This window comes from Apodemus sylvaticus, chromosome 7 (assembly GCF_947179515.1).
Source record: "Apodemus sylvaticus chromosome 7, mApoSyl1.1, whole genome shotgun sequence".
NCBI classification, from domain to species: Eukaryota; Metazoa; Chordata; class Mammalia; order Rodentia; family Muridae; genus Apodemus; species Apodemus sylvaticus.
The window spans coordinates 86,833,558-86,850,715 of record NC_067478.1 but is presented as its reverse complement, the minus strand read 5'-3'; the positions used below and the strand labels follow the sequence as shown (position 1 = coordinate 86,850,715).

Genomic DNA, 17,158 nt, shown 5'->3' with positions numbered 1-17,158 from the left:
TGTGGGAGATCAGTGATACAACCTATCTACCTATAACCAGGCAGGGGTTGAAATAGATATCTTGGCTTAGATTCCAGAGACAGTGTGTGATGTGCTACAGAAACCCTTGATTTGTGGCCACAGAGACCTGAGGATGCTACTCTATCAATTCTAGCTTGTGAATATCTCTGACCTGTGGCTCGTCTCTTGTTGTTGTTGATGATGATGATGACAACGGCCACATTAACCTGGTAGGATTGTTCTGAGGATCAATAATTTAATATGCTGGGTCCACAGTAGAGTATTGATAAACAGCATGTTCCCCTCTACCTCTTTGGACCATCTTTCTCATAAGTACATTGCATTGGTCCAATATGTTTCTCTTGGTCATGTCTTTCTCTGCATATGGCACCCTGTGGTCTCCTTCCCCTCATCGTCATGTTCTATATGAGGTAATCCCCCTACCTCTGCTCACACTTTTCTCCACCCACATAGGGCCCTTTCACATTTCTTTGGAAAGTCATGCTTTGTCCCAGAGCCTTCCTTGGATCATGTCTCTGCCATAGAAGAGCACTAGCAGCTCTCTGTGAGGTTCCGGGTAGGCAACCCCTGTCACCCCACGGCTTGGCTGGTGATCATTTGACAGGAGCAGGAACCGAATCCAAGAGCACAGAAGTCTGCCTACAAGCCTGTGTGTTCTAAAGATCCGCAAAGGTGCCCACCCCTCTAGCAAAAACAGGATCTTGCTCATAGAACCTTCTTTGGCTCTCAGACACACCATCCTTCTTTGGCAGTGTCTTACAATCCAAGGACGTGAAGGACACTACAGAGAAATAAATTGCATGGATATAATAGCTCTACCCACGAGGACCGACTCGATCGTTCTGTGCTGAGGACTGAAAACCAATCTTTTTTTTTTTTTCCTCTAGGCTAAAAGGACTCTCACCATTTCCGTTGACTACAATACCATACGGCTTTGGAGTTGAAGGCTAGTTCAACACTGATTATATATGTCTGGATAGAGGGATTTTCACACTTGTCTCTAAATTATGAATGCTGTAGCACTGACTGCAGGTTTATGGGGAAAGCAAACAACATGTCTTATTTAAATGGCTGTTGCTTATGACTTATTGTGCTGTCTGGATTTGTCTGAGAGTCTGGAACACAGAGACGTGGAGTTGTAAAACTTTCCCCTGCCCCCGAAATCACTCTGGGAAATTACTTAATTGGGGAGCTGTCTCTGCCAACAAGAGGGCTGGCTAAAAATGTCCAAAACACAGGGAGCATGGTTGTCTGTTTTCAAGTTCAAAGAAGATGCTGCTCCTTGTTTGTAGCTGTCACTTAATCTGTTAGGACCCAGTCATTATACACCCTCGATACTCAGACCGCTGGCTGATCAAGTGTGCACATTTTGGTCATTCTCAACAGAGCAAAAAGAACCAACCTAGGAGGTAGGCCGGGTGTAAGCCAAATGAAACCATGCTCCACACGACCACCTCTGCCCAAACCCCTCCTTTAAACGACATTGCATGAGCCACCTCAACTCCACTGACCTGAACAGGGCTTGGTGACACGTTTTTCCTTGGAAGAGGAGGAGCCATTCCCATCATGCCAGGCCTGGCTAAACTGAGGGCCACCAATACATGTTTTGCACAAAACAAAATAACCAATAAGCATGCCCTGCCAGGCAGGAGCTCATTGTCTGAACAGATGACCTGGCAGTAGCATAGATCTGGGACAGGGAATTTGGCAATCCCATACCATGTGTGAAGTCCAGCCAGAAAACTGGGTGTGAGAGCAGGGGCAGAAGCCATAGGAAGGCTGGAGAAAGGCAGAGTGGGTGAGCAGAGCACAGAAGAGGATTTGGGGAGTCTTTCAAGATCCCCACAGTTATAACAGTCCATAGGAACAAAGTAGCTCTCCTGCTGAGGGTGACTTTGTAAAGAGTTCAGCCTCAGGACTCATGGCATCTGCTGCCAGTCCTTTCTGAAGGAAGGTACATAACTACCATCTCCCAAGTTGACAGCCACTGGGCCTGCCAAATACTCACTGGATATCTGAAGTTCATAAATCAGAGGTTTAAAGGGGTATGTATGCACATGTGTATGTGTGTGTGTGTGTGCACACCTGTGCGCAAGAGTGTGTTTGTGTGTGTATGTGTGTATATGTGTGTGTATGTGAGTGTATGTATGTGTGAGTGAGTGTGTATGTGTGTGTTTAACTCCATTTAAAGAGCCTATAGCAAAACAACAATACTCCCAAGAGCACTGGGTAACTGGTGTCTAGATGTTGACCTCCACAAAACCCCTCACCAAAAGGAAGTAGGGTGTCTTAGTGTGAAGACTGAACACTGCCCAGGGAGGAGAGAATTCAGAGATAAATGTGACCTTCTTGTTTGATCAGAAAGTAAGAAAGTGCTAAAAAGCACAAAGGAGCCATGGCAAAGGGCAGGGGTGAGTTTGAAGGTTCCCACAGGCCAAAGGCAGAACAAATTTAACACCAAAAATATTTTTTAGACGACCTGTGAAATGTAGTACCTTAGAAAGTTAAAATCCATATCCATATTGATGAGATGCAGTGAGACAGACAGGAGGTATGAGCACATGAGTGGGCGCACTGAGAGACAGGTGGGGGAGCCTGGGGGAGGGGCAATGAGTGGGCGCACTGAGAGACAGGTGGGGGAGCCTGGGGGAGGGGCTCTTCCCTACAGTGGGATGGTGAACCCTGACTGACTGGTAGAGCAGGCAGGACAGCAGTGGACCTGAACCCTGTGAGTTGGTAAGCACAGTGTGTAAGATTTAACACAAACCAAAACTGACAATAGGTGCAGAACCAGGAGAGAGACGTTGATAGACAGAAGCAGCAGTGCATGCCAAAAACCTCCCCACACTTTGCTTTTTGGTTGTAAGAGGGAAAACACACAGGAAATTTACAGATGAGACATTGCATCCATGCCTTGGCCTAGACACAAGCATGCATCTCACCCACGAGGGGGCAGGCTGGAAACAGCCTTAGTCTGCACATGGAGCCTGTGCAGGAAGCTGGATGGGTGCACAACTGAGGCTCCGCCTGAGTGACACCAAGTCTAAATAGAAAACCATTCTATTTTAAAGGGCAAAGAATGCTAAGGGATTGTTCCAGATTCCAGATTAAAGGGCACCAAAGAAACATACATTAACGTGTGACCCTAGACTAGATCTGTGGAGAAGGAACAAAACGTCAAAGTACTACCGAGCCAGATGACAAAATTAGATTGAGGAGGTTAAATTGTTCTATGTACATGAAATTTCCTAAAGTATGTACCTGCACTACATTGTGTGACAAATGTCCTTAGTCTCAAGGAATATCTACTGAAGAATTAGTGGGGAGGGGTGATTGATGGGGATCTCAAATGTTACACAAATCTTAAAGGTTTGGCCCCCAAGTACAGGTCTTTGGGAAATTAGGGGTATTCCTTGAAATGAGTGGGAACCCTGTCCTTCCTCCCCCTCTTATTCATGCAGTGACAGGTTGGCTTGATCCCACAAAACCTCTCCATGCTGTATGCACACCCACAGGCCCAGAAGCAATATCCCTAACCAGTCCTTGAGCTGGAACCCTGCACCAAAAATAATACTTCTTTCTTTGTCCGTTGGTTACCTTTACGTAACTGGTCACAGTATCAGAAGTTGATGACTGGGCCATGCTACATGCAAATTACTGTGAATTTTTTGTGTGGGGGGTAGGTAGAAGTGTAGAGAGGAGACAAAGGGATAGACTGCATACCACAGACTTATCTGGATAATGATGGTATAGGAATACTTGGGATTTTTGTGTAACTTTGAAACTCTTCAAAAATTTTTAATATTAAAACATAGGATGGGTTATGGCATAGAGAGACACAGACTCAGAACTTGGTATCTTCAAGGTTTAGGACAAAGATTTTAGTGAGATTAAGTGAGGTAGCTGGGCCCTTCCTGCTCCTCTGCACTGTTCCACACTTTAGCCTCTCCTTTCCTCTTCTGATGCTTCTGATAAGCAGGGTGTTGGCTATCTTGTCTGCTTAGAAGTTATTCTAATGATTACCAGTATCACCATTGCCCTGCTGAGAGATCACATACTCTGGGGACAAAATGAAGAGCCAAATTCTTGGGACTGTCTTAATAACCATTGTCAGGCTTCCCCCAGGGAGAAATGCTAATCTCCACCACCCTGAAAAGCTCCCTAGCTGATTGTGCCCTACCAAGATGAATGGGGTTCTTTGCCCAAGGGGAAGGTACCCATGAAGCTATCACGAAGGTTTCTGCTCCTTTAACCTGGTGTTTATGCTTTATGTAGATAAAACCACCAGTCAATGGTCTGGCTAACTGCTCTACAATGAAAAGACACTGTGTGTTTAGTAGTAAAGAGAAGGGACTTGGGAGGTGGCTGAGGTGATGAAGGACCTGCCACACAAAGTTTAAGGCTTCAGTTCAGACCCCCAGAATCCATATATAAAAGCCTGAGATTCTATAACTCCAGCACTGACAGGTGGATCCCTAGAGTTCTTTGATCAGTGAGTCTAGCTAGTCAGTGAACATTAGATTAAGTAGGAGACAAGGAGACAAGACAACCTTATCTTGTCTCAGAAGATAAGGTTGGAAGGGATGGATAGATCACCAATTAAGAGTATGCACTGCTCTTGCAGAGGACCTGAGTTTGGTTACCAATACCCATATTGGGGAACTCACAATGGCCTGTCACACTAGCTCAAAGCATTGGATGTTCTCTGTCTTCCAATGATACCCCCCCCACACACACACATACACATGCGTTCATGCACACACAGAGAGAAATGAAAATTAAGGTGAGAAACAGCCTAGTTTGGGGTAATAAAATCAATGTCAAGCCATCAGACTCCCCGTTAAGCTCAGTCTCACTAAGAAGAGAAGTCCTGACTGGAAATCATGGTAGAACATGCTTCCCCAGCCCTAGCCACCCCTTGATGCAGCCCTAACTTACGGCAGAAGTCATAGGTCCTCCAGGGGCCCACCTCCACATCTGCGTTCTTGCAAGCACCAGCATAACGGGCCACAGAATCACATAGCTCTGACTCGTTGCCTCCACTCTGGCACAAGCGAAACAGGCAGGTGCGGTAGTAGGCGGTGACGTTGACCACCCCGTGGCACTCCAGGAAGGAGCTATTGGAGGGGTCGTTGATGATGCCACACCGGGAGCGGCTCCGGTAGAACTTGAGCAGCTCAGAGTCATTGTTGCAGGCCTTCAGCAGGTCCCCACACTCGCCATTGCAGATTTCCTCAAACGTCGTCCAACTCTCCAAGAAGACCGCCAGGTTGTCCGTGCACTTTCCATTAGGAAGGCAGAACTCATCACTGGCATTGGCATTGAAGAAACCACACAGGCCCCCAGTACAGTTGAAGTACATGGTGGACAGCCGGATGTACAGTAGTCCCACGTCAGAGTACTGGACGGATACCACACCCTTGGACTCCACAGTTGTGCTGTTTTTGTTTCTGTGAATCTCCAGCCTCCCCGAAGGATGGAAAAAGGGTAATTCCACATCTTGACCATTTAGCTGAAAAATCGAAAGCGCCACTGTCAGGGGCAGAGACCCGTAGAGGACTCAGTGGTTCCAAGGCTGGGTAGGACTGGCTCTGTGCCAGGACCAGCTCCTTGAAAACACCCAGGAGCTGATGGTATATGTAAAGTGCACACAAACACCAATGGTTTATTCACAAGCTTGTTTTTTTCTTTTGAAGTGCCATTTTCTTATTACTTTAGTATTCCACACAAAATAAGCTAGTCCCACACAAACACCCTGAGTGACCTGTCCTGAGGGGCAGGTGGTATTCCTCCCAATGCCAATCTCCCTTCAGGCACTGTTTCCCAGACAGCACCTTTTCTGCCTCCTTCTTCGGCCATCAATTTTTAATTTTCCTGTTCCCCAGACCCTTGGGGTATGTAGAGGAGAGCTAATGTCTAGATGTCCATCTACCTCTATATTGCTGCTGTCCCTTTACTAGATTAATCTCTGACAATTCACTAATGGGGCTGAGAACACAGCCTTTTCCTTCTGTGGCCATGCATCTTGTAATCTCCTTAAGATGATTTTTGTTTTCCAAATACCACTCGGTTCACCTTCGACTGAGAGAAGGGGGAGTCCTTTTGGCACCACCTCATCTCTGTCAATCAGCCACGGGACCCTCACCCAGGCCCTTGGCACCTTCCGTGCAATAGAACATTGTTCTAGGTGACTCTCAAGATTCCTTCCAGAATTAATGGGCCTGGACACCTGATCGTAGGTATATTAGCCCACATCAGAGAGAAGGAGCCAGCACGGCATGCACCCTACATTGTGCCAACTTCCTTCGGCCTGCAGAAGGGATCTTACAGCGTGAAGAACATGAGTGATTACTGCCAGCTACTCTCACTTAAATCCCACTTTGAAGCTGTGGGTCCCTAGAGGAAGTTTCTTAACACTTCTGTGCCTTGATTTTGATAGCTATGTGATAGAGGTGGCGATACTACAACTTATTTCAGAAGAAAGGCTTAGCTAGGCACACAGCCTTTTGCAATGATTTGTTCTTATGGACAGATGAATTTCACGCTATCTAATTCAGAGAATTCCAACCTGGCTCCATTTCTCCACCTGCTAGAGTCTCATTTTGGGTCAATCTTTTTTTTTTTTTTTTAATGCCAGCATATGGAATCCATGTCCTTTTTAAGAATCAACTCACAACCAGAGGGAGAACTCCAAGTCAGATGAAAAGGGCACGTTCTGTCACTCCATTGAAGGAAGCAAGGACTCTTACCTTGACTTCCAAAGCCCCAACACCTCCTATCTTGACCTCTTGGTCAGCCACGAGGATCCGAACACCCCGGAGCCAAGCAGGCCCTGCATCAGGTTTCTTCTTGTTGATGTCAATTTCCAAGTACTCGGGACGCTCAGGGCAGGTCTTGAGTAGTGTGTATGATAACTCAGATGGGAACGCATAGGCGGCACCGTCAAATGTGTGTAGCACCTGGTTCTGACTGAGCAAGCACACGGTCTCCCGCTTGGGGAAGCAGCCCTGGTAACCGTCCTCCACAGCACACACCTCCCCGCTCCGGCAGGTCTTGTTGAAGCAGTAGACATCCCCTCCCTCTTCACATAAGCACTGCACTGTGCAATTGGCCGTGGCCCAGAAGAACTCCCCCATGGTATAGTAGTGGCCATCAAAGTCACAGCCGCACTTGTGCAAGGGGACACACTGGCTGGTGCTGAGGACAAAGCCCTCGTTACACTCACAACCTTCCGTGCATGGCGTGGCACAGTTCTGAGAGGCTGTCAGGTCCGAGCAGGTGTCGGGACAGCTACTGGTGCACACAGAGTAATGGCTGAAGCTTGGACACCGCACGGTAGACACTGGTGCAGAGAAAGGAAGACAGCTCAGTCATGGGTGAGTAGATCAGAATCCAACCAGCACAGCGACTGGGAGAAAATAAAAAACGCTCCTCCCATATCACTCAGGCCCCAGAGTGAAGGTCAGGTGGCCACTTACTGGGGAAGAGAATGGAGGGGAATGGAGTATTGACTCTGTCCCTTTCTCTGTATGCTGGGGCTACGAGAGTTTCTCTAAACTTGAACTCACTGAAATTCACCTTCAGGTTGTCTGTCTCTGCTATATTAGCCCTATTCCTTGACAGTTTAGGTAGTATCCATGGTCATAAAGATGTTTTCAAATCCTCCACCAAGGACATAGGTGATGCCTTGAGTTTTTTAAAGAGCATGGCCCATTCTTAGAGGGAAATAAAACTTTCAGGAGGAATGAAAATTGTACCCGTTAGAGGAGCAATTTGAAGACATGAAATTTCAAACAAGAAGGCACTTAAAATATCTGAGTGTGACCGAGGCAGACTGTGGAAATGAATTCCTGGGACATTAAAAATGAGAAAGAATCTGAGTGATCTGCAGAGACTGAACGCCTGCTCCTCTGGGAGCCTGGCTAGGAGCAGTCTGCCTTCCGAAGGCCTTCTGTGCCTTAGAAGCTTGCTTCTCTTATTTAAGACTGTTCAAGTCTACATAAATGTTTGCGTCTAGTTGAATCCAGCAGGCATAAGCCTAGTAAACCAGCTGTGAATTAAATATAATTCATGCTAGGAAGAGAGAGAGAGAGAAAGAGAGAGGGGGGAAGGGAGGTAACAAGATGAGAACCTAGGAAAATCATACAACCATTATTCATAAAAATTTACTTGGGCAATTTCGATGCTCTTGGATTGTATAAGGCTCCAAGTGAAGCCATATTCAACTTGAATGTGAATTATGAGATGGCTGCCCTGGGTGTAATAGAGGCTGGTCAGTCAGTCTCACAGCAAGGAAGATACACTGTCTCTTGGTTCCTGTGACCAAAATGCTGCGATTTGAATCTGACACATGGTGATTTATGTGAATCCAACCCACTGCTGCAGAGGGAAGCTCCCTCTGGCCTTGGAATTCAGAGAAACTTTTAAATCTCACCTCTACAGCCTCTCAAAGGCATGGATAGTAACTGCCTATTTATCCAAGTGAAAGGAAGATGGACCACAACTGTCTATAATCTCACTCATGTGAAGGGAACCAAGGACCAGGAAAGAGACAAGTTATTGCTATGCTTCTACATAAGTAGGAAAGGGGAGATTTAAAAAAGGATAGTGGGGTAGAAAGAAAACAGGCAACTAAACAGTGTGGAAAGGCTTTGTCCAAACACCTATCGTAAAAGAATCTGGGTACTCCCACAAGTGAGCATCAGGTGTCTCCTGGCTACACAAGAAAAGGGCTTCCTCATTGATGGTCTACATTTCCTGTCCACAGTCCTTTCTCTTACCAGATTAGATGACATGCTGCAGAACAAATGGCCCAAAAGCTAAGGAACTAAGAGCCACAGATACCTGCACCTGGGAGGAAAGCCACACCCCAGGGAGACTCTGTCCCTTATGCTAGCCTCTGCACTTTCTCAACAGTCACTCCATCCAGTGGTAGCAGCATCTCTCCCTGGCTCAGCTCTGGGCTGCTATCCCAAAAATGTAGTTCCCTCTAGTCATGCATTTCCTGTATCTAGATTACGTTCATCAATGACATGTCGTCTCCTGGTTACGACATTGAGTGGGGTCAAGAAAAGTTCTCTTCACAGTCAATTCTGTATAATTTGGGACATTTCAACACTACCCTCACTCTTGGACCTTGATTCTTAACAGGGTCTGGAGGAGGAGGCCTGGAATCCTATCCCTGCCCCCAGCATGGGAGACATCTTTCATCGGAAGGCATGCTAGCTTACCACACCCAGTTTGGATTCTCCAGTCTCCGATTGGGATGCCCAGGGCTTGGCATACCAAGGCGTAGGCCTGAATGGCTTGGCAGAGGAGCGTGCCGTTGTCCCTCACGCTGCACAGGTCGTACACACAGCTGTGCACAAAAGCTGTGGCATCCACCACAGTGCTGCACTCCCACAGGGGGCCGTCCGTCTTATTGAGGAAACCGCAGTAGTCAGAACCAAAGTAGAGGGCCTCTGTGGCCGCATCACACTGAGTACAATTGTCTACACAGCCAGAGCCACACTTCCAGTCAGCATGGTAGACACGCCAGCTCTCGCCTAGATCCAGCACCGACATGGCGGGCCTGCCGTCAGGGCGGAGGAAGTCATCCAATGGGTTTTTGTTGTAGTTCCCGCATAGCCCACAGGTGGAGTTTATATAAGAGCCTGGGATGGAGATGGAGGCGTAGTGCTGGCCATCAAACGTCACTAAGAGCCCAAAATCTGTTTCCACGGCAGTAGACATGCCACTCTGGTAGATTTTCACCGCCCCCAACTCTAAGGTGACGGGCAAAGAAGTCACTAGATCATTAACCTGCCAACAGTAACAGTGAAAGGCAGGTAAGTAGGTGGCCATGCCTGTGCCCCAGCACAAGTTGGCAAGGGATAGCAGAGCAACTATTTGGGAGAGAATGGTCACCCCAAGTTTTCAGGCTCCCTCTTACTTACCTCTTACCATGGCTAATGTCTGGGGAAAATACTTAGGTCATGGCGGGCTGTGGGCCAGAGGGAACTGGGCATTTGAGCCCAGTAGCTCGACAGTTCTAGTGCATGCCTTCAGGGACTGGCTGGCTGGCTCTTCTTGCCTGGCTCTAGGCTGACTTCAAGCTTTTGACTGAGAGGTGGATCATCTTGACTTCCCTTTTTATTTGTCTGATGCTCCATTAACTCTAGGCCACCATGTGTGTTATCCATGACCCCTCTCTGCCCTTTGTACCCACTGGCCCTCCTGCCAGACGAAACACTAAAGTTGTACTAACTTTAATATGCTGTTGATCCTGGAGGCTACCCTAGGCCCCCTCAGTCTAAGCAAGTTATACTGCGACTGTTAGCATTCTGTCTAAACTCTACCCCACAGTTAGCTGGCAACAGCCAGGTAGGCCTGGTCCACTATAAATGGGGCTGCTTTCCCTCTCCTCCTTCCCTCCTTCCCTCCCTCCCTCCCCCCTTACTCCTGCTTCCCTCTTGCTTCTCTCTTGTCCTCTTGGGCTTTTCTGTTTTCCTCCTTCTCTTCCCCCCTCTCTCCACTTTGGCTGTCCTCTACTTCTCTACTCTGTCCCTCTCTGCCTTTCTCTGCCTCTACTTCCCTCTTAACTCCCCTCCCCATGCCCTGAATAAACTATTCTATACTATACCATCCTGTGGCTGGTCCCTTAGGGGGGAGGGATGTCTCAGCATGGGCCCACAGAGGCACTCCCTTCCCCCAGACCTCACCACACATCCATAGAACACATCTTATACCTCTTTATCGTTTTAGAAACACACCAGTGACTACCTTCACTCAATCATTCAACACCAATAAATCTGAATACTTGCTAAGTAGCAAGCGCTATGCCAGGATCTGAGAAGTGTAGGGTTAAAGAAATAATATTCACCCTCTTCCTCAAGGAGCTTTCAGCCTACCGAAGAAGAGGAACACAAACAGATATTTATAGTCCTCAGTTTTAAATATGAATCAATGGGTGCGATGGGGGAATGGAGTGAACACTTAACCCAGCCTCAGGGACTCATACCAGGTTTTTAGAGGCAGTTAAATCTGACTTGAGTCTTCAAAGATAAACTCAAGTTGCCAGAGAAAGGCCCTGGGGTAGGTGTTGAGCAGAGAATTCCAGGACAAGGAATTAGAGGAAACTGTGTGGAATGGGGAAAGTCATAGAATATTCAGAACTTCCAGGGAACCAATTACCAGAGATGACACCAAGGACACAAGCTAAGTCCTGGGGCTTCTCTGGTATCAAGCAATGTTCTAAGAGTTGAGGGTTACCTACCCCTGCCTTATGGAGCCTAGAGTTTAGCTAGAGACTAACCACTGGTGAAGCAAAGGGTGTCTAATATCTAATGATGCCTGTGTGAAGATCCCAGTGTTCAGAAAGAAAGTTTATAGCTATAAGTGAGTGGTCAGGCACAGCTCTATGAAAAGGTAACATCTGAGAGAGGAAGAAGCCTTGGGCTGAGGTGTTCCAGGGAGGGATCTGCAGGTTTGGGTGTTTCTCAGTGCTGTAGATATTAGGGTCTCTACATGGCTGAGCTAAGCAGACAAAAGTGGGCAGAGGTGGCTGATATTAGGCAGAGTAGCAGCCAGAACAAGACAGGACTTTGGTTTCAGCTCTGAGCAAAATGTTGAGCCAAGAGGGTATTTAAAGCAAGGAGGACCCACAGGCTCTGACTTCCACTTTGAGAGAGCCACTCTGGCTCCCACTTTGAGAACAGACCTTGAAAGGGCTTTAAGCCAGGTTAACAACCAGACAACACAAGAAGAACTGACTTTGTTCTCTAGGGAGAGAGCCCCTGAAGGGTTGCAAACAAAGAAATAGTATGGGCAGATTTGCATTTCAGGAGACTCATCCTGGCTGGAAGGAAGTACTAGCTAAACTAAGTCAGGAAGAGAAGAAAGGGGCCCAGACAGGCAGCTGCTGCCAGGGCCCAAGAGAAGCTAAGGATTAAAAACTAAAACCAGACACCAAGTGGGAGGGACAAGGTGTGCAGCTCGCTCAGTTGTACCTTGCAGCGCTCAATTGTCTCTCCTGTGGTTGAATAGGAACTGGTGGAAAAGTCAAGAGTGAATCCCAACTATCTAGAGGACATGAACAGGTGGCTTGAAAAGCTTCTGACAGAGAACCAAGTTTTTAATCTTCACACTTATGGTGCTTAGCTTCAAGAGCTAAGGTAGAATGATTGGCACTGTAAGAGTCCTTGGGTGGACTTGACTTCAAATGCACATCAACTTTCCAGGCTGAACTAGACCCATACTGGTTTCAGACATATGGAAAGACAGGAATCTTACCTTCTATATGGTTATTACATTCTGAATTGGAAATGATACCATTCTCAAGGTTTACTGCAGTAAATGCCACACACACAATTGGAAGCCAACCCTCAACATGATTATCCTTAATGGTTTACTCACAGTGATGTAGGTTTTGTCTAGTGTGTACCTCAGAACTCTTGACACCTTCTGCTCATTATCTAGTTTCAAAGCTACTACTACATTTTTTTGTAGGTATTTATCACAGCAGCACCCCACTCCTGGTACCAATGTTCTGTCTTAGCTTAACTTGAGTTGCAATAAAATATTTACCCACCACAGAATATTCAAGAAGTTGAGAAATCCAATTTAGGAATGCCAACAGATTAGTGTTTGTAAATGCCATCTTTCTGGTTGGTAGATGTGCATTCATGTGATAGAAAGGGCATGTGATAGATAGATTAGCTTCCTATGGTCTTCTATAGGTTACTAATCATGTTCACAAGGGTTCTTCCCTCATCACCTAATCAGTTCCCCCACATTCCATCTTCTAACAACACCAAAGAGAATTTACTAATAGAACATCAGCGTATGAATGGTTAGGGCATAAACCTTCATACTGTAGCAGTAGTGAAAAGGCCTGAGAAAGAAATTGCCCTATAGTTAGTAATAGAAAAACCAAGGAGTTGGGTCATTTGCCTCTATCTCTTAGGTAGAGTTAGGTCAACAGGGGTTATAACAGAAAGCTATTCTGTAAGGAAGGTCAGCCTGCCAGAGTAAATAACAATTAGCTCTTGTCCATGTTGGGGTGTGGAAAAGTCTTCTTAAAAATGGTTATAAATTCAGATTCTAAGCACATCAATTGCTGAATGCTTCCTTCCCTCTCCCCTAAGTTCCTGCTCCTAGCAAGGACACAAAGTCATCAAGAGAAATCACCAGCCTCTGGATTTTTCTGCAGTCCCTGTATTCTCGAACCCCACAGGGTCTCCTGTCTCTGTTCTCATTGCATTCTGGTTGACACCATTACAGTTGCCCATAAGTTACAGTTGGAGACCTTTACTTCTGCCATAAGAGTACATAGCACTTTCTTTACTCTTGCCACAGTTAGTCACTGTGCTTATGTTCCCGTAAAGCTCAAAGCAGGACCTCCTAGAGAACAATACCCTCACCCATGATTTATTGGTTCATTCCTACGTTTCACTCCCTAGCAACGGGCAGGACTCTTTGCTTTTCCTACTCCTTGTCAACAGATCTCTCCCAGGATGTTTGCAGGGACAGAGTGAGGGAAGAAACGATGAATCACAAAGTGTGGGTCTTGGAAATGACAGTGTGGAGCCAGCATGTGCCGAATGCCTACTGTGTACCAGGCTCTGTGCAGGGTGAGACACATCTGTTTATTCCATTTAATATTTATGAAACCTTGGGTCCTTATCATGTTCTCCTTACTTTAATTGAGGATGGAGCTGGTGACTGAAGCCTGCTGAGGTCCAAATCCATCTGTCAGCACTGGTTCTAGCTGCCTGTATCAGCTGTGAATGTAGGCAACCAAGTCTAGGCTACAGTCTAGGAGTCCAATCTTGGGACACAACTTCTCCTACTTAACAGACAAGGAAAATGAAGCTAGAGTCTATCCTGATGGCATTGATGGCATTGATGGCAGGTCCCACTCCAGAGTCAAAGATCTCCATCCTTTGAGGGCTAGACAGTCTGCCCATCCCCCTGAAGTACCCTAACCTATTCTAGTTCATGTAGGAGAGGAACATGAAAACCTGCAGTCATTAAGAGACATTTGCTGGGTATGGATGCTTAGTTTAGCTGGCTTTCTTTGAGCTTCTTTAGCATATGTAACCAGAGTTGTTTGTTTTACCATTTGAGAATGGATTCAACAGAGAAAACCCTCATTGAAAGAATGTTGCTGCTAACCCAGCAGCAACTGGAGATGGGGATTGGAGAAAGGGGGCCTGTGATTTGCAAGGACACAACTTGGGCCATCCCAGGCGCCGCACAATATGATTGGGAAGTCAGCTGCTTCCCAGGAGTCTTGGACTCCTTCCTGGGCTTCCTGGGCGTCTCCCTGGCTGTCCCCACATCACCCTGGGTCAGCTCTGCCTTCATCTAGCCACCCTTGCCTAGCATAGCAGGTGTATTCAGAGGCACTGGAAACCATTTGGCAAAGGGAAAAGGACGCCGTTGTTAGCCTGCAGTCGGAGTCACATAACCTTTTCTCTCCGAAGCATTTATATTCACATCCACACCTCCCTGTCGCTACGGAAAATTGAGGAATCCATGCCCTACGCCTGGACGGTGGAACAGAGCCATGCGAAATTAGCAGAGCTGCTGGGCCTGAAAGAGACGACACCGTCCTTTCATTAAAAAAGGAGAAAAAAGAAGGAAAAGGTCTAAGCGTGAACAAGAAAGAATTTTAATCAAAATGGAAAACAGGGACGAAGCTTGACACTTTCTTCCCAGCCGCTGGTATCAGACACACCATTGTTCTTTTTCCTTTACAATGCAGGCAAGTTGGGAAAGCTGGTGGAAAAAAAAGTTAGCAGGGAATCTATCTGTCTACAAGGACAAAGATGATGCTTGGTGGGGCGCTATGTAAATTTAAAATGGAAAAACTCCAAACTTCTGTACTAGAATCCTTCACTGATATATGAAGCTGTCCCTGGAGAGACTAACCAAAAAACAAGCGCATTGGCATTTCATCCGTGGTCGTAGCTCACTTGCCTAATTATAGAGCTGATGAACTGCACAGACTTGGGAATGAAAGAGCTAAAAAAACCCAAAAAAGTAGACTTACTACTTCCCTGGTTTCACCTTTTGTTGGACATGCTCTCGTGCAATTAAAACTACAACACAGATTTTATTAGTTCTGGCTGATACTCTATTTAATGACCATGTACCAGGATTAAGGATTACATGGAGTGCAGCAATCACCCCTTGTGGTCTCCAAGTTATGATTGCCTGAACAACTACATAGTTACAGCAAGGTCTTCATTAACATTATAAAAATTAAGGCCTCCACCAATTGAGTAATTACCGGTGGCTTCTGGCTTCCCCTCTTTAGTCAACGCCCTTGTGACAGGAGTCATTTGCATATGCTAAACGGGCCAGCGGGAGCTCTGTGCTCTATGCTGGTGGAGCGGTTTCTGTAGAGTGGCTAAAGCTTTCCTGGCATACAGGACTCACAGGATATCTGGACAGCTACTCTACAGCCATACCTGTTGGAGACCAGTCAATGCAAAAGCTTCTCTGTGGAAAAAACAGACTCCTGGGCAAATGGGACGGAGCCTGAGGAGAACTGAGGATGACCGCCCCCCCCACCCCAAGGCTGAACTAAATTAGGGCTAGGAACTCAGTGCTTGCACTGAAGCCTGGCCATGAACCGGATGACTTTAATTTTCGCAAACCAAGTCTATGAGAAACTAAGCTTATCATTCTGTTCCTGGGACTTGTGAGAGACATACACCTGTTTGTATGCGTATACAAGTGCGTTGCTTCTGGAATGTCCTTGCTCACGTTCTTGTAAAGGAAGTGGCTCCTGCGGGTCAGAGACTTTGCCACAGATGAAGGCAATGTGTCTGTGCTTGAAGGTGGGCTCGCTCACCAGATGGGGCATTATCAGTGCCAGAGGCTCAACCCTGGATTCAGACCCAGTGCAAGCATGTGTCCACCAGTGAGGGAACTAAGAATGTGTGTATACTTTTCTTTTTTTTTTAGAATGGTCTCACTATGAAGTCTTTGCACATATTAACTTTGGCTTGTTAAAGCATCTTCCAAAAAGGAAGCACATCTAACGTTTTGCATTGTAGAAAGACAAATAAAACAGTAGACAGAGGGAGGTTTTCCTAGGCTAAAACACCTCTAGCCTCTCTCCATCTCCCCGTGTGGTTTGGAGAGGGTCTTACCTTGACTTTCCCATAGCTTCCTTTTGGAATGAGGATCTTGTAGCCATTGACCTCGACAGAGAGCTCCTTCACCCAGGAGACGGCAGAGCCCCCTCGGTGCTCGTTCTTGGCCTCTACACTGAAGAAGGGGAGGCTGGAGGTTTGTAGACACTGTCGGGCCAACAAGTAAGCACAAGAGCCTTGGAAGTGGAAGAGGAAGCCATCAAAGGTGTGGTAGTGTGGCTCCCCAAACACCACGCAGGTACTGGTCTCCACTGGGCTGCAGTAGAAGAACCGGCCCTTGGGCTCGCACAGCTCGTAGGGGCTACAGGAGGCCTCCTGACAGTAGATCTCATTGTTGAAATCCAGACAGCGGCACTTGATGGTACAGTTCAGGTCATCCCAAAACACCTCCCCTCGACGAAGGAACTGTCCTGGGAAGAAGGACATCAGAGCCAACACTTATGAGTACCTCTCCTCTGTGCAGGGCACCAGGATAAAGCCTTTGCTTCAGTCATACCCTCTCAACCCACTCATGAACCCACTTAGCTAGGGATTACCGATTGTCTCCCTCATTGGACAATCGGGGAAACTGAGGCTTAAGAGCAGTTGAATAATTCATTCAGCACCACTCAGCAACTCAGCCAAGACTCCAAGCTGAGTGGGTCTGAATCCAGGGTTGAGCCTCTGGCATTGTTAACGCCCCAGCTGGTGAGCGAGCCCACATTGAAACACAGACACATTGCCTTCATCTGTGGCAAAGTCTCTGACCCGCAGGAGCCACTTCCTTTACTAGAATGTGAGCAAGGGCGTTCCAGAAGCAGCCCCGGCTGATAGCCACAGAAGGCAGCAATCAGTGGTTTGCTTGCTAATTCATTCTTTTAATCAACAGTATGAGCAGCGGGTATCCCCAAAAAGGCCAACAGCACAAATCAGGAGGCAGACATAAATCCCAGCTTCCTGGAAATATTCTAGAAAAGACTGACCTCTTCTGTGCTGTGTTCAAAGGTTCATAA

General features: G+C 46.9%; 1 protein-coding gene across 1 annotated transcript in view; it reads right to left on the bottom strand.

Moving 5' to 3' along the window:
- Tecta (tectorin alpha) overlaps window positions 1–17,158 on the bottom strand; it is a 69,994-nt gene that overhangs the window by 38,257 nt on the left and 14,579 nt on the right. Inside the window, exons 7-10 of the mRNA XM_052188603.1 lie at window positions 16,164–16,576; window positions 9,252–9,822; window positions 6,771–7,363; window positions 4,960–5,533 (exon numbers count right to left, since the gene is read on the bottom strand). Coding sequence (XP_052044563.1) covers window positions 4,960–5,533; window positions 6,771–7,363; window positions 9,252–9,822; window positions 16,164–16,576 — 2,151 coding nt within the window. The remainder of the gene's footprint in view (window positions 1–4,959; window positions 5,534–6,770; window positions 7,364–9,251; window positions 9,823–16,163; window positions 16,577–17,158) is intronic.